The sequence below is a fragment of the Hydra vulgaris genome, chromosome 01 (assembly GCF_038396675.1).
Source record: "Hydra vulgaris chromosome 01, alternate assembly HydraT2T_AEP".
Classification (NCBI taxonomy): Eukaryota; Metazoa; Cnidaria; class Hydrozoa; order Anthoathecata; family Hydridae; genus Hydra; species Hydra vulgaris.
This window is the reverse complement of record NC_088920.1, coordinates 46263613-46282500: the sequence shown is the minus strand read 5'-3', so window position 1 is coordinate 46282500 and position 18888 is coordinate 46263613. Positions and strand designations below refer to the sequence as shown.

The 18888-nt window shown below is 30.3% G+C and overlaps 1 protein-coding gene across 3 annotated transcripts in view; it reads right to left on the bottom strand.

Moving 5' to 3' along the window:
• Positions 1-6189, bottom strand: part of LOC101239003 (uncharacterized) — a 58027-nt gene extending 51838 nt beyond the window's left edge. For 2 of the 3 annotated variants that reach the window (XR_010635880.1, XM_065788359.1), the window contains exon 1: positions 5830-6188. Coding sequence is in view for 2 of the 3 variants with exons in the window: in XM_065788359.1 (XP_065644431.1) it covers positions 5830-6153 (324 nt within the window). In the remaining variant the exon portion in view is untranslated. Of the gene's footprint in view, positions 1-5829 lie in introns of all 3 variants that reach the window. The other variant, XM_065788360.1, reaches the window with a different exon arrangement.
• Positions 6190-18888: the final 12699 nt, after the last annotated feature.

The window sequence follows — 18888 nt, the reverse complement described above, 5'->3', positions numbered from 1 at the left end:
CATTAGTAAGTTTGGTATGGCCTTATGTCATCGTCCACTTTCAAATCAGGTGAATACACCACTTCTTGGGCTTATGGGCACATCAGAGTCAGACGTAAGACCTACAGAATGGGTTTTAATTGATTGAGCAATATCATACTTAAAAACCCTTATTTTAACATTTTAAGGTTTGTTATCAAATATTTATTTAACACTAAATAAAATTTTATGTTTTAAAGATATGGAGCCCCAAGTTAAATGAACATCAAGATAAATAAATCCCAAGTTCATCGACTTTTCTTTTTTGCTTAAAAGTTGATGTTTCCTAAAAACTTAAAAAACATTTGTCGAGCCATGAAGTTTATCAAGAAGCTACTCAAACTTATTTGAAAAAATTTAAACTGTTTTAGATAGCATTTTTTTAAAAAAAGAACATTTAAAAGATCAGAAATCAAAAATTGGAGACAGTTGCTGGAGAAAAAAGGATGCAAAAGAAAGAAAGTAACAAGCATATAAGAAATTGTTTAAATCATCTACTGTGAAAATTTAACACTATTCCAATTTGCAAGAAACGCAATTGCAATCTGAATGTTGGGTTATTTAATAATAAAAATGAAAGTAAATCAATAAAACTTTCCTATTACTGTATCAATTGAAACTTGGTAAAAGCTGCTATAAGGTTTAAAAAAGTGACGTTACAACAGATTGACGTTAAAAAAAGTGACGTTACAACAGATTGACGTTCAAAAAAGTGACGTTACAACAGATTGACGTTAAAAAAAGTGATGTTACAACAGATTGACAGAAATCATTAATTAAATTTAAATTAAAAGTTTAAGAACAAAAATTATTAAACCTATTAAACCAAATCTAAAATTCTGATATGCCTAGCAACTCTTTACTTGATATGCCTAGCAATTCTTTATTTGTTGAGAAAGCAGTATACCATCATAGGCAACTAAACAGGTTTACAAACAAGAAAAGAGACACAAATTATCATAGATTTATTATAAAATATTATTTTGAGAAAAAAATCAATGAGAAAATAAAACTAAAAAAAAGTTATTCAATACAAAATCCCAAAACAAATATAAAAATAAAGTTAATAACATTAAGGCAAAAAAATGACTCAAGTTATTATACAATATTAGTGCGACTCTTTGCAATTTTGAAAAAAAAAATTATTTTTATCTGTTTTTTTATTTAAAAAAAAGGTAATATTAAATAAAATGAAAAATAGATAATGTATATATTCTACAACTTTTTTATGATATAAAATTTTATTTTTTTGTAAGAAATTTTAATCTCAGGACTTTATAATAAACAAATTGTTGGTTGTGCCTTTTTTGTGTAAATAGATTGTGAAAGTTTTAAAAGTTAAAATATATAAATAAATATGAACCTCAATAGGTAAATTAATGGACTTTAATAAACATTAATTACTTTGTAGTAGTGGTCTAGTGGTAAAGCACAAGAAATTCCAAGTTTATTTATCACCACTTCCACATTTGCAAACTTAATAATACAGCAAAGACTGATATTTTTGGTGTTGAAAAATTTGATTTAGAAAAAATAATATCTTGTCAGATTGACTATCTGATTTAGAATAAATGATATCTTGTGCTCTTTGCAATTCTTTCCAAACTTTTTTAAACAACATTTTGATAACATTGTCATCTGCATGTTAATATAGTAATTTATATCTTAGATCCAAAAATGTTGATTTACATAGTATTTTATCAAGTAAAAAAAAATTATCAACCTTTTTAGTAACAGACTTTTTTAGTTCATAATCCCAGCATATTAATAACTCGATGAAGCTTTATTTAAAGAACTTTTAATGCAAGAACAGATGGTACAATTTGTATGCAAGTTTCTTTTCATCTCATTTCATTTTATTTTTCCCAACATTTTTTGCAATAAATTGTTTTCATCAAGTTCAAATAAACTGTTTTCATTAAAAAATCTTTGTATAGAATATTTTAACTGATATTGATTTTAATTTTGCACAGAATGAAGATGTTATTCTTCTGCATAAAGTTAAAATGCCTGTAAATGGATTTTTAGCTCAATATTGAATTATTGTTTGACCTGTTTCGCCACGCAGCAGGATTGTTCAACAAGGTTCTTGTTTTGGAGTGCAGTATTAAACTTTTTTTTAATTCTATTTAAAAAGTTTTGAATAAAATTTAAAAAAAAAATTATTAGCCTCTTCAACTTATAAAGCCAAGAGAAGAAAAAATTACAAAAAAAAAATTTATGCATAAAGAAAACAATTCGGTTATTGACACTGTAAGACTCTGAAGTCGTCAAGTAGTTTATTGCAAACTAAAAATAATACCATTAATAATTTTCTATACAACTTATAATATCACTTAGACAAATAGTTACGGCATACCTAAAGGTTTGTCAAAAGTATCAATTAGTGTATCCAGTACCAGATATTGCAAAAAATAGCCAGTTCTGGATACTCGGAATAACACAGTAATACTACATCCCTGAGTCCAAGTCAGGTATCCAGTAAACCTCTACACAAAAGTGTTGTCATAAGTATTTTATAAAATTTAAGCAAAAAATATATACCTTTTAAAAAACATTGACATATATTTTATGATACAGTAAATAACCTTGTTGTGATGTCATAGATATAACAAAAAAAAAATAACAAGTTTTATTTGTTTGCAAAATACAATGCGTATTTTAAAAATACTTTTACTTAAAAGCAATGGGAGATAAAATATGTGGGACATCAGAGGCGGATACAGGATTATTTGGTCTTTGAGATAGCTGATTTCCAGACATGGTGCAAACTCCAAACATTTATATGTTTAGACTTATGTCAAATAAGGATGCTCTGCAAAAAATTGTGATGGTTGGAAAAGGACCTAAAATTTTTGCCCCGCCCTCCCACTTTGCCCAAAATGTGAGAACAACAAATTAATAAAATTTTTTTTTTACTATTCTCAACTAGACTTATATTCATCGAAAAATTTTAAGTTTCATAGTATAATCTCTCAGCGTTCAAAAATTAAGACCATATAAAATTTGTAACCTCCTCAAATTGAGGAAGTTTAAACTTTATATGGTCATAATTTTTGAAATGAAAATATCTGAAATATCATACTATGAAACTTAAAATTTATTGATAAATATAAGTCTAGTTGAGAGTAGTAAAAAAAATATTTTATCAACTTGTTGCTCTCATATTTGGGGCACGGGGCTATGTCAAAGACCAAAAAACACTGGATCCGCCCCTGGACATTACACAAATAAGAATATTAAACTCCAAAAATCAGGAAATAAACAGTTGATATGGATTAAATTAAAATGATAATATGTGAATAAAAATTTTTGTTGTATATAAATGTAATTAACATGAATTTTAGTACTGATAAACTTATCTTAAATTTCTTTACAAGAAAACAATTAAAAAGTGAAACTGTTTCAGTTTGAATCTGCTGATTCAAGCTGAAACAAAATTAGCATCAATAAATAAATTCAAATTATTAAAAATTTTAGTAGTTTGCTTTTTTTAGGTTTATATATAAAAATTTAGGTTTATTTATATCAAAAAAAATATCTGGAACTGAGAATTGAAAAACTTTTGAGAAAAATAAAAAGCTGACAAAAAATACTGTACTTAAGAAAATAAAAAGGATTGAGAACCTGTAAAAACTGAAATTTATTAAAGTAAAAAAGGCTAAAAAGGCTTAATATGAAAAAAAAACTGAATAAAAAAAGTTTAAAAACCATTTCAATTAAACAATAGTTTAAAGTTTAAAAATACACAGTCTTTGCCAAAATCTCCAACTACATGGCAGTTTTATAATTTAATGAAAAATAAATTAAAAACTGGCAAATGATATCAACAAAAGGAATAAGTTAGTGATTGATTTACATCACAGAGCAGAATTATATCACAGAGCAATGTCTGCACATTGTCTAGGCTAAATAAAAAACAGTTTTATAAAAAAGTTGGCCTCATCTTACAAAAAAAAGTTTGTGACCTTGTTCTTCAAGGTTCACATTTAGGAGTTATAGAGCTAAGAGAGGGTTATAACCAGGCTTGTGGAGCCGAGCCGGAGCCAGAGCCTATATAAGCCAGAGCTTATATAAAGCTGCTGTTTTTTGGTGGAGCTGGAGCTGCAAAAATAGGGGCGCCTCTTGGCTCTTGTGTTTTTTTTAAAGGAATAAAATGTATGTTGTTTTTTTTTACTGCAAAAAAATTTTATTTATTCATTTTTTAACCAATTTGTTAAAATTAAAAGTATTTTTTCTAACAGTTACAGTCTTGCCAAAACGTAATAAAAACAAATATTTTAACGATTTTACTATCCCTTAATAGCATTTCTTAACACACTTTATCGAGAAAAAAATACAAGTAAAATATCCCAGTGGGCATGTGTTGTCCAGGGTATGTCTGTCAGACATATCACAGATATATTACATTTTTATATTGATATTATGCTGTTAAATAATTGATGCTTGATTGAATGATCAAAGGTTATTCACATCTTAAAAATTATACTACCCAGTGGGCAAGAGACATAAGAATGATATCTTTTAAACGTTTTTTGAACATCTTTTGAATGTTATAGACTCTTTGGAATGTTCAAAAAATATCATTTTTAGGTATTGTGCCTATTGGGTATAATTAGAACTAAAATTAGAACTAAAAACTTTCGAATAAAAATATTTTCAAAGTTTAGGGTAAATAATATATGTAAAAGTTGTATATTTACACAAAACATTTTTCTTTTTAAATATAAGAGTGGTAGTAATACATTAACTTTGTTATCATGAAAGTTAGTTAAAAATTAATTGCTGTAATTGGTTTGGATTTGGGTTAGCAAATGTGACCAAAAAAATATTCCAAAATTTGTGATTTTTGTTCATAAAGCAGGAGCTGAGCGGGGAGCCGAACTAGACATTTCTTAAGAGCCAAAGCCGAGCCGTAAAAAAAACTTTTAACTCTTCAAGCCTGGTTATAACCACAATTAAAACTAGCCTTCTCAACTGTAGTGGCCTTCATGACCTTGGGGAGGTATATATACATACATACACACACAAAATGTGTGTATTCATGGTTGTTTTTTTTTTATTCTATAAAACCATTAGTGATACCTACTCAAAAAATATAACAATGAAGTACAAGATTTCAAATAATATTTTAATTTTGAATAAAACAAACTGTAGGGTTACATAACTTATAATGATATAACTTATAACTTAAATAAAAGTCAACCTGTAAAAACCTTTGAAAAATTCTACAGTGCTATTAACTTTAAGATGCATTGTATATAAAATTTCAATAAAATGAATTTGAGGAAAAGTTTATTATTAGTAAACCCTAAAATTACACAATTTACATTTCAGGTATTTGGAAAGAAAATATTAAAATAGTTGTTACTAATAAATAAAAGAATAATACTAAAAATACTATTGAAAACAATAAAAAACAAAATAATAATGAAACTAATGGATTTTTATCATAAATTAAAAAAAAAAAGCAGATTAATATCAATCTTGTTTTCATATTAAATTCTTACAAGTTTTCAAAATATTCATAAGCTTCTAGCTTTTCTTTTAAAATTTTTACTACCTGATATTCTATTGATAATTTACATGCTGAGACCTAGATATCTAGGTTAATGACTCTCTATGACTACCTAATATACAATAGCTGGACTTCTACTCATACATGTCTTATATAAGCTATAAAAATATTATTTTTTTTATAAATACTAGATTAATTATCATAAATATTTTGACTTTGCTAGAAATTATAACAATAAACAACAATAACAAATGCAATTTTTCAAAAAAGTTAAAAAATAATTATTATCTTACAGGTGAGGATGAGGTGTAAACTTCCACATCTAAAGTCATATGTCCTATTTGTGTACTAGATAAACACTGAGGTGTTTTTATTAATGAAGTTTCTAAGCTTGTTTCATTACATATGGACATAGCCTCACATTCACCAGAAACTGAAACATTTGCATTCGTAAATACTAATCTTGTCATATCAATACTCTTTGATATTGGGTTATTAATTGTCCTACTGTACTTTTTAATTTCCGATTTATTATGCATTTGTCGAGCAATTTCATGCAATTTATCAATTTCTGTATCTTCTCCTGCAGATTCTTCAGCTAGATCTATGTCCCCCATTTTAAATTTCGGGTTATGTATTTTGTTTTAAAAATATCTCGGAAATTTTTTTTTTTTTCTCGATTTTCAAAATTTTTTGTTCATCTAGACCCAGCAAACATTGCTTTAATGGATTTGCAGTGGACTATATAGGCATCTGAGCGGTGCTTTGAAGTTTTGCTCATCGGTTAGTGGACCATTAGTGGCAGTCGCTATAAATGACTTTCCAACATGTTAATAGTTGCTAGTCATCGGCCAGACACTTTTATTGGACCTTTAGTGGACCATTATTTTAGGCTTTATTTTAGACCTTATTTATTATTCTAGGACTTTATTACTTTTAGTGGACCATTATTGGTCCACTAAAAGTAATTTTAGTATTACTTTTATTTTATTTACTTTATTACATTTAGTGGATCATTATTCTAGGACTTTATTACTTTTAGTGGACCATTATTGGCAGCCGCCAAAGCTGGCTATAATAGTCCACTAAGTAACCGATAAGCAAAACTACACTGGACCGCTCAAAATGTCTCCATAGGTTTGCTGAAATTCCGCCATAGATTACTTTCTGTGAAGCATTCTGAGGAATTAATTAATTAATTAGTAGTGATTTGTCCAACCAAAGGCAATTCTACTAATAAAATGAGGAAGGTAAATCCTTAAAAAGTACCAACTGGCTTCTTGAAAAAAAAAAGCGTTTTTGGAAGCTGCAGTGAACTCTCCATCGCTTTCAAAGACAGCATAGAAAAGTAACTTTTGCAGAAGTAACTGCTGCTTTGTCTGCAGCGTCTGTGTCTTCATATTTGTCAACGTATAGAGGCCTGGTGTATAAATTTATTGCATTTGTTTTTTGATCACTGAACAATGATAACAAAGTTGCCGGATTCGCTACTGTTGGCAAACTGGCATTGTATTTTAAAACCTATGCTATGTACAGCTAGCAACACTGGCACTAAAATTAAATTTTCATAAATTATAACTTAAAATCAGTTTGCTGGATGGCATTATAGAATGCCAATTATCAAGGCTCATAGCGTAATGGTATTAGAATATTATTCTGGCATTGTTATATTATGACTTTTTTAAGTTCTATATCATTTTGAGAACTGTATATAATCGAGCCCTTTTTAAACTTTTGGGAATTTAACGTGTAGAAAATTCTGGCAACACTCTCTAAAGTTATTAGCAATCCCGCAAGCTTATTTTTTGCTAATTTTTAAAAAGAGAGGCAAGTGCGCTACTTGTTTTGCAACAATAAAAAGAGGCCGATAGCAAAAAAACTGTATACTTTACCAATCTTTCTAAATTTGGTTGAACTATTTATAAAAAATTAAATGAATTAAAAATCTTAAGTGACTGTTCTAATGATACTAAAATTCAAAGGTTGGGGAGCCGTAGCGCAATGGTTAGAGTTCTAGTCCAGAAACAAGAGGTCTGAGGTTCAATGCCAACTCAGGCTAGATAAGCTACATTGGTAAGGAAGAAGCTGTGAAACTCCTAGATATTTACCCTGTAGTACCAATTGAAGTGCGAAGTTTTTTTAAACTTGTCATGTTAACAGGCATGTGCTTTTTATATAGTTCCCGCATTTATTTGTATTGTTTGAATAGATTCTAGATGACTCGTTGTTCAATGGGGAACAATGGTCATTCCAACAAGACAGTGCCCCTTCGCACAAAGCGAAGACAACACAGAGGTGGTTGACAGCCAATGTGCCCGATTTTATCTCTACGGATGCCTGGCCGTCAGCATCACCAGATCTTAATCCATTGGATTATGCAATCTGGTCTAAACTGGAGGCGAAGGTGTGCTGCAAACCTCACACTTCCGTTGATGACCTCAAGCGATCACTTCTCAGAGAATGGGATGCTTTATTCATGGATACCGTGCGTAAATCAATCGAGGAATGGCGTCCAAGACTGGAGGCGTGCATACGGGCAAAAGGGGGTTATTTCGAGGACTCTCTTTATTAATGTGTACTTTAGCATTTTAACTAAAACATAACATGCATATAATATGTATATATTACATTTGTTCTTGCATTAAAAAAATGTTCTCTTAAATTTTTTTACTGAATTAAAATTTCGCACTTCAATTGGTACTACTAGGTATTATTCAAGCAATTTCCTCATTACTATTAATAAACCCGAAGCCATTCAAATAATAAACACCATTCAAATAAAAATACTCAAAGCAATTCAAATAATAAAAACCTTAAGCCAATCAAAAGTATTTTACTAAGTACATCAAAAGTTGATAAGTTTTACTTTAGTCACACAACTGGCTCAGTTGTTATTATAATCACTTCATGCCTTTATTGCAAAAATTAGTAGATAACTCTATAAATTCTTTTAAAAATGTGCCTATTGAAAACGCTTGCAGGAATGCTTTAAGAAAACGAGGTGTACCTGTCGACAAATTGGTAAAAATATATCGTGTAATGAAAAAATTTACAAAAATAGGAATCAACCATTTTTATAGTTGTTGAACTTTAATGCTATAATAAAAAAATAGTTTAAAAAAAATTGATTTAAATATTGGCACATATTGTACCACATGCTGTTGCAACTTTTGTTGCACACATTGTTGCACATACTGTTATTTATATTGTTACACATGTTATTGCATAAATTGTTGCACATATTGTTGCATATATTGTTGCACATATTGTTGCATTTATTGTTGCACATATAAGTGTTTTTGTTCTGACACCATCATTATGAGAATTCATCCAAGGTTTAATAGTTCTTCTTACTTTTAACCACGTTAGAGAGGGCGCTCTGAATTTGTTAAAATTTTAGAGCTAGTATTTTAGCTTAAAATTTCTGTAACAAAAGCAAGTTTTATTAACTTAAAATCACTATTATATTTTCGGTCTTACTTTTGACGTAATCTAAATACTTGAGTATATTTTTCCACTGGGTTATGTATGTTTTAATAATTTTTATGATATCAAACTACAACGCAAGCCTAAAAAGCAGCTAAACTGCAATGCAATTCAGCTGCTTTAAAATATTTGTAGACACGTATTGGTAACATTTATCCCAATTTTAAAGCGCACCATTAATTTACCTGAAGACAATGAAAATTGTTTTTTTTTGTCAATAAAACTATTTTAGCCGGCTACATATGTTAATGCAGATTTCCACCTACGCCAGTGTTTGCAAACCTGTTTTGCGCACTTAGGCCATTTGATAATAATGCAGATTCGGATTTAAATACATTTTTTCAATTTTTTCATTTTTGATGAGCTTTGGCAATAAAGACAAATCGCTTTACAATTAATAGCCATTGTCTGAGAAATCTAGGCAAAGTCTTGAAGTGATGTCTTCAAAAAAATACATTGATTATATGGAACACAAATGAACCTGTCATTTCGAAAAGGGCACAAGTCCATTTACTAAAACTTTTCAAAATCAACAAAAATATGATTTTTATTAAAATAATGTCTAGGCTGCTAAAGAAATTAAACATAGAAGTAGATAAATAAAGAACGTATATAACATATGTACTTTTTATTTTTTATAAAAAAAACATAAATCATACAGAAATTTTTAATTCAAACTTATAAACTAACTGCTAAAAGTTTTGGACTTATGTCCTTTTTGAAATGACAGGTTCAAATCATGTGCATGCAAGGACCTGGGAAGGAGTAACCTGCCAAAAGTCACTTTTTGCGTTCAACGCGTAACAACCGTGGCCTTTGGTCTGCCATAAACAGTGTAAGTTATTTAATTTCCTTAAACATGCATCTTTTAATAACTGAAAAAAATCCATGTGCTCGGATGATAAAAGAAGTCCAAGAAGTAGCCTTATTTCGCAAAATTTTTACTAAAAAAATACCCTAGTAACGGTATAGACATATTTAGCAACGGCTACTTTACAGCTTTAATAATTGGTACTGTAATTAAAATTTTTGATATAATACATTTTTATAACGAAATTTTTAGTATAATACATTTTTATAACGAAACTGTACATGAACACTTGATAAAAACTACATTGTAAGCTTTTTTATTGTAACAAAGTATTTAACAAAAGGTTATGCAAAAGTGATGCAATGGCAACAGATTTGTTGTTGTTGAAAAATTAAGGAGTGCAAATGTTAATTTGCACTCCTTAATTTTTCTTCTTATGTAACGCAGTAAAAACTTCTAAATGTCATGATTAATATTTAATTATATAAAATATTAATAAAGATTTTATTCTTGCTATGGATAACATTTTAAGTTACTATTGTTTTGAAATAAACCTTGATTTATATTAATACATTTGTTTTCTTTGATTTATAACAGAAAGTTGAGAACAAATTTGAAAAATTTAAAATGCAGCTTGATAAAATACTTGCTGAAGCAATTGCACCTGGTCAATAAGAGGCACTGATTTCTCAAGTGTTACACAATGAGGATGAAGATGCTTCAACTCAACTGGTTCTAGAAGACTTTGTTGTACCAATTAAGATGTATCAGGAAAGCGATTCCTTGGGATTCTTTAGCGATTCTTTTGCTTTCAGTTTTTAATCATAACAAGTTCACTAAAGAAACATTAATGAAAATCTTTGATTTCAAAAAACATCTAATAGAAAAAGCACGCAAGTTGCAAAAAGAAAGCAGAGGATTTTCCATACCAAAAAAGGAAAAGGTAAGCATATGCCAAATGCCACAGGAAAAAATAGAACATTTTTTTGGAATTTTTATTTTGTTGAGGTTTGCTGCAAGATGAAGTTTACGGTGTAAAGAAAATAAAGTTTGACAATGGAGATGAACAAAAAGAGTGGCTAATGCCATTTTAATGATGAAGTTTAGCCATACAATGACATTTATAAAGAAATTCGCCTAGAAACTTATTACTGCCTATGTCAGATACCTCTTTACGGAGAATTCTTCGTGAAATAAAACCTTCTCAAAGGAAAGATTTGGCTGGTCTCAATGATGTCACTGCAACTGGCTAGGATGGGTTTCAAACTTTGATTGCTGTTTCTAAACAGTGGAAGTCTAAAAATATTATTAAGTTTCTTGAAAAGGGTAAAAGGTATCTGAAGAATGATTATCCTTCCAAATGTAGTGAAAATTCCATTTTGCATAGCCACTCTACTTCTTTTGCTTTTTCAGATTTAAATCAACCCACTTTAGCTGCTGAGGATGAACAATGCATTGACTGTGCTAACATCATTTTAGCAATCAACCAGGTTCATGATTAATTGCTGAAATGAGGTTAGCAGAGTCCAGGTAAATGGTCAATTAAGAAAAAAAGTCTATTTCACTGCTGTGTATAGATGACAGTAAATCCTTGTTGATGTACTCTGTCTTGCTGATTTTATTTTTGCCTAAGTTAGAAATTATTTTCCTTGTTTAAAAAACCCTTATGCTAAGTCAGATAATCATCATCTAATCATGGCAACTTCTACTTAGTAGCCATTTACAAAGTTTGCAAAGCAAAACAATTCTTTCTTACAAGGTATGATTACAATAAGTCGTCATGTGGAAAAGAGTCAGCAGGAGCGAAATGTGTCATAAGGAGTTTTGTTGATGCTGGAAACAATTTGTTGACTGCAAAAGATATTTATGAGGCTTTTCATAATGGCAAAGGAATTCAACATGCTGATGTCTCTGAAGTTACATAGACTCCAAAGTTTCTACTTTATCAGGACTAAATCTGATTCTCAACATAAACAGTTATCATTATTTTCCGTTTTTCTCTGGTCACATGATAATGTGGAAATACTTCCGAATTAGCAAAGGTGAAAGATGGAACTTTACTAATGTGACATTCCATTCTTCAGTTCAAATTGTTAAGCGCTATAGTTCAAATTGCAAAAGTTATATTGCACCATCAGTTTCCAAGAAAAAGTGTTGAAAGAAGTGTTAACACTCTTAGGTTTTGTACACAAGTTTATTGTACTGAATAATTTTATGATACTGAATTATTAGCAGAACACATGCTTTCAGAAAATCACACTTCTCGATCTGTGGCAAAATCTATGGTAGACAGGGCGAGCCTTTCGTATGTCAACAAAATGAACCCAAAGGTCGAGCCTTAGTTCTTCTGATCACCTGCTATTGTCCCATTCTATCATTAAACAAGGGATTGAAAACTTCACAAACATCACTGGCATTACCATAAATAAAAATATTTAGATACTCTTCAAAGCAAAAAAACATAGCTAATGCAGATCTTTATGGCTGGAGAAGAACGTGGGAAGAAAATGAGTCTAGAGCAAGTTCACTAGCAGTTGAGGACAAAGCTAAAGCCAAGTGAATAACTCAACAAACTCAATCATTATTCATTTTTGTATTTTGAGATCTATTGCATTAAAATACAAAATTATTGGTTAATTAACCATATTAGTTAATTTCAAGGAATAGTTAGGAAGCAGCAATGATGAGACGTTACTTTGTCTTTACCTCAACCATTAGGTGAATGATGATGACATATATGCTCCTTGTATGGAATATTCTGCTGCAGTTGGAAAGAACTGCTTCAAGTGGCTAACTAAAGAATTTACCCTCCAATATTCATCTCTTGGTTGTAGAATCGATGGACCAACACCAACTAATCAAAGAGGAGATTATTCTCTCTTAAAAGACAATACTGACAACGAGGAAGTTCAGTATGGCAATTAATAAACTTCTTAAAATTTTTAATTTGTTTATAATTCTTAGAAAACTGTATTTCTCTTCAATTTTAAATGTAGAAAACGTTGATCTTAAAGTTTAACAAAGACAAAGTTAAAAAACTAGTTTTTATCAAGTGTTCATGTACAATTTCGTTATAAAAATGTATTATATCAAAAATTTCGTTATAAAAATATATTATATCAAAAATTTTAATTACAGTACTAATTATTAAAGCTGTAAAGTAGCCGTTGCTAAACATGTCTCCGTTACTAGGGTATTTTTTTAGTAAAAATTTCGTAAAATAAGGCTACTTCTTGGACTTCTTTTATCATCCGAACACATGGATTTTTTCCAGATATAGAAAGATGCATGTTTAAGGAAATTAAATAACTTACACTGTTTATGGCAGACCTAAGGCCACAGTTGTTATGGGTAGTTTATCAAGGCGCGTTGAACGCAAAAAGTTACTTTTGGCAGGTTACTCCTTCCCAGGTCCTTGCATGCACATGATTTGTGCTTCATATAATCAATGTATTTTTTAGTGCCTTTCAAAAACACCTAAGAAAACTACGTGCAAGTAATGGCCTTAAAAGATATTAGAGCTCAAAGTTAGGGTAAAATTTCAAATTTAGTGGTTTCGGACTAGAGTGTGACACGGTAACAGGAATTGCGGTAATACCGCGGGAATGGAAAAAAAATTATGGTAATACCGAGGAAACGGTAATAATGGGCACGGTTATACCGCGGTAGCGGTAACAGATCTGAATTTATTCCCGCGGTAACGGTTATTAATTTGTCATCTGGATACATAAAATGGATAAATTAAAGTTAAGCAAACTTATTTCAAAAAACGATGATAGTATAAGTTAAGTCGAAAATCTGGGAACCAGCGATGTTTGGCCGTTTTTCTTAAAGGTGAATGTTGACAATGTTTTTAGTGAGCACGTTCTTTGTTCGAAGTGTAAAGCTCTACTAAAATGGAAATCTCGAGATGGTACAAGTGGTTTGAAAGCTCACATAAAATCGTGTGTGGGGAAACAGAGTCGCCGAAAATAACCAGGTTTGCTGTGTCAACCTCTGAAACTGTTAAAAAAATATCGATTACAGAAAAAACTGAGCTGGTTAATGTAATTTCGAACATGTGTGCTACTGACATTCGGCCATTTTCAATTGTAGAAGGTGTTGGCTTTAGAAAATTTGCAGAGAAATTAGTTTCAATCGGAGCTAAACATGGAAATCTTTCTGTTGATGATATTCTTCCTTCTGCTCGAACTGTTTCTCGTCATGTTTATACTGAAGCAGAAAAGAAACAAACTGAGCTTGGAAAAGTGTTTGAAAAGCAGAAACGTTTTGCTGTAACAACTGATTTGTTGACACACGTACAGACAACATACATCACAATTACATTACTCTATATCAACGACCAATAGAAATTGTGCTCATACATCATTGCAACAAGATCAATGGAAGAAAAACACACAGGTGAGATTATTATAATTTTTATTGATTTAAATACTTGATGGTTTCCAAAATATTTATTTATTTAAACGAAATGGTTTTAAAAATATTTCTTTAATAATATTAAACGACATGATTTGATTAGTATTTCTTTTTTAAAACCACATGGTTACAAATATGTCTTTTTTAAAACCAAATGATTTCATAAATATTTCTTTACTTAAGTTAAACTTAAAAGTTAAAAAATGATTTCATAAATATTTATTTGGCTTGTCGATTCTCTTTTCTTGTCAATTTAAAAAGTAGTCTATTGTAATAACTTTTCACAAAACTTTCATCAATTAAAATCTTATTTGAATGTTATTGGTATTGTCAATCTTGTATTTTTTAATTTTAATTAACGTTTCATAAATATTTTATAATTATTACATTTAGCTGAGAATATTAAATCCGTTACCAAAGAAATTCTAGAAAAAATGGGAGCATGGCGAAGTGACAATTATTATGTAACTGACAATGGCTCAAATGTTTAAGCTGCTTTTAAAGATCAAATTTGGATTCCATGCTGTGGATACAACTTAAATTTGGTTTTGGTTCATGGTCTAGAAGTGAAAGATGCTCCTGCTTCAGTTTTGGAAATCATTAGTCTTATTGGCACATGCAAGGAAATAGTGACACACATAAAACGTTCAAAAATTCAACATGAACTACAAACATCGGTTAAGCAATCTGTTTCAACTGGGTGGAATTCTCAACTCACTATGTTGCAATCAGTGTTGACAAATCTTGAAGATATAACAACTTTGTCAGCAAGAGAACAAGATAGAAAAACTTCAAAGAAAATTATTCGATTTGAACGAGACTTTATTAAAAGATGTCATCACAGTGTTAACACCATTTGATACTGCTACTAAACATCTTTCTACAAACAAAGAATGTTCTTTGCACATGGTTGTTGCAACTAAATATCAAATAACAAAACATTTGCAAGTATCGGCTACAGATAGTAATATCATTAAAGACTTTAAGACACATTTAAATGACATGATGAAGCGCTATTTTCCTATAAATGAAATGCATAAAATTGCAACTCTTTTGGACCCAAAATTTCAAAGGATTGCAACTAAACAGAAGAAGAAATTAAAGAAGCACTAAACAGTTTAAACAACATAGTAGATGAATTGCCTCTAGTCAGACCAGCATCCTTTGACTCGAATCTAAAAACATCTCTTAAGCCACCTGAAAAAAAGAGGAAAATACATAATGACAATTTATTTGAAAGTGAAGAAGCTGCCATCAATGAAGTTGACAGCTACTGGAACAGCACAGATTCTGAGGATAATATTACTTCGTATTGGAAAAGTAAAACAGGACTCTATCCAAATTTGTCACAGGTAGCACAGTCAGTGTTGTCAATTCCAGCAACAAGCACATCATCCAAACGTTCATTTTCAATTGCTGGAAGAACACTTGACGATAGAAGAACACAACTTCATCCGGATTGTGTTGATGGACTGTTATTTCTGCATGGTTTGAACAAAGAATAGGTATAGTAGGTATGCATAATAATATATCTGAATCAAGGACAGTTTTCAAGTATTAATAAAAGTGTTAATAAACACAGTTAAAACACAAGATTTTGATATTTGAATTATTATATTGGATGAGGTGACTGGATGGGGAGAGAAGCGGTAATGATGGGGATGGGATGGAGATGGGGACAAACTTGATGGGGATGGGGCGGGGATGGGACAAACCTGATGGGATGGGACGGGGATGGAAAAATGTGTATGGAGATGGGGTGGGGATGGGAAGACTTTCTGTCCCCGTGTCACTCTCTATTTCGGACCATGATTTCTAGACAACCAAAAATGTAACCATGTTGAATTTTTACTTTTACAGTAGAAATCTACCCAGATTAGCGGAAAAAATTAAAAGAAATGTGTCTGTTATATTCGTGTCGCTAAAATTGCCCCTCAAAGTAGCATTTGCACTCCATGCGCAATTATTTAACAAAATATTTGATAATGAGCCAAATTTTGGGACCCAATGTCTCTGGAATAAATAAGAATTTTCCCAAAAAAATTTACCAGAGGTTTACTTTCATTGTTTTTTTTCAAAATACCTGAAAACGAGGACAATTTGAAGACATCACTTCCAGAATTTGCTTATTTTGCCTAGATTTCTCAGGCAATGACTCTTAAGTATTTATGTATATAGAAAAACAAGTGTAAGCATTAACAACAACAACAAAATTTAAAATGACTTTCAACTATCAAACATGCGCACTAAAATTAAAATTTAAAGAAACCGAAATTAATTATAAATTTTTACTCATCTCTTTCGATTGTCAAGCAGAATCAGAATAACACGCTTTTTTTTTGACAATATTAGGGATTTTACCCCAAATGCTAAAGGTTTGAACCCAAATATCTTTACAACTTAACGTGATGGGGAAAATTAAGCTGAATATTTGAAATCAAAATGAGAAATGCTATACAAAAAACAAATTGTTTGCTTGGCACCAGAAAATTTTTTTTTGTTGTTGTTGACCAATAATTATTGATGGATAAATTAAAACAACGTTTTAAGTTTTTTAAACAAGATTTAGAATATCAATAACGGTCAGCCAACTACAATTTTGATCCTTTAAAATTATAGTAATTTTCATAGTTTTTCTGCAACTTGAAAAATGTGGGTTGAACTCTTATAGATGCACTTGAATACTTTTTTGCTTGTTATTTTGCTGAATGACCACTTAATGCTCGTTAACTAACTTAAAACTTTAAAAAATGCTTTTGATAAATCAACAAAAGGATTTATTTTGAAAAAAGAATTTAAATTTAGCTGTTTTATTTTCAAATCTCAGTGTTGAAGGCAATTATTCTTTGATTTGCAAAAACTCCAATAATCACACACTTGGTTTCTTACGCACTAATTTGCCCAACGGTCTCGAAATCAGGTTTGAATCCTCTGGCTGTTCTTTATGTGCTTCCGTTTAACACCTCTTCACTCAATCACTTTTTACATTGTTCTTTATGTCTCTCCTACTTTTTAAGACTGCACTCTTCTAGATGTAACTTCTGATCAAATTGAACAAGATCTTTATCTTTATCCCTCAACCAACAATGTTTATTGGTGGCTTTAATGTTCACTATACTGAATAGCTTGGTTCTAACGGAACCGACCTATCTAACACCAAAAACTATAACTTATGTGTTTCTCAATCTCATGCTCACGTAGTTAACTTTGTGACTCTTTTTCCAGACAAACTTTATTGCTTACTTTCACTCCTTGATTTGTTCTCTTGATTGTTTTCTGATCCTAACTTGTGTTTACTTTCTTCTTGTTCTTTTTTAGGTGGTTCCAACCATTCAATAATCTCTATAAATCTTTCGTTTTGTACTTCTTCTTCGAACTCATTCTACAATCGCAATATTTGCTACTACTCTAAAGCTGACTGGGATTTTTTTCGAGATTTTTTTCATGACGGTCCTTGGGCTGATGTCTCTCTTCTCTCCGCTGATAAATGTACCTCCTACGTAATATCCTGGATCAAGTATATAAGCATTTTTTTCTTCTCTTTGATTTTAATTAAATCTTTATCTATCCCATGGTTTTCACCTTCTTGTGCAGCTGCTATTTCTGATTTTAAACATTTTTTTCCTTCATCTTTTTCACAAAAACAACTCTCTTGAGAACAAGCGCCTTTTTAATATTCCAAGAAATCGATGCAAAAAGGTGCTGTCTAATGTTAAACTCTAATCTTCTTATTTTAATAAATTTTATATTTTATCTCAGAAGTTAAGCTCTAGAGACTTTTGCAAGATTTTTAACAGTGCTATTAATAGAAGTAAGTCTAACATTTCATCTCTGATACATTGACCTAATCTTATCACCTTCCAAGGATAAGGCTAAAGTATTTGTCAAAAACTTTACCTCTTAAAAGTTCCTCTAATCGAATGGCGACATTCTTCCTGAAATTCGGGTTAACCCATAGTTAGGAATCTAAACCGTTTCGGCTTCCTTACTCAGTTCAATTTCTCAGTTAAACTCTTATACAACTTATGGCCCATTCCTTTCATAATGTTAGAAAAGTGCTCTCTAGAACTCTCTTTAATGCTTTCTAAATTGTTTAATAATTTTTTAACAAAACTTTGTTATCCAGCCATCTGGAAAAAGACATAGGTGTTTTTAAAAACTCTGAAGAACACTCTGAATGCGCAAACTATCATCCAATCAGTTTTCTCTCTATTATCAGCAAGGTCTTTGAATCTTAAGTTGTCATTATTTCATCTTAAATTTAATAACTTACTTTTTAAACAATCAATACTGGTTTCGTTCTTTTAGTTTTACATCTGACTTGCCTACTGATCAACTGAACGATTCTATTGTGTATTAGATGTAAGCGGCGAGGCTCAAACAACCTATTATCTATAATTCCGTAAACCTAAAATCTCAAACCTAAAACCTAAAATTCTCGCTTGACTCTTTATTCACCAAATCCCTTTATTGTATCTGTCTATTTATAGTCAAAAAAATTTATTATATCTAGTTTATTTCCTAGTACATCAATACTTTGAAACTCTCTTTTATCTTTACGTTTTCTTTGTAGTGGTCCCTTGCCTCCTTTTTGTAAGTGAAATAGTTTACACTTTTAATTTTTACACTTTCTTTT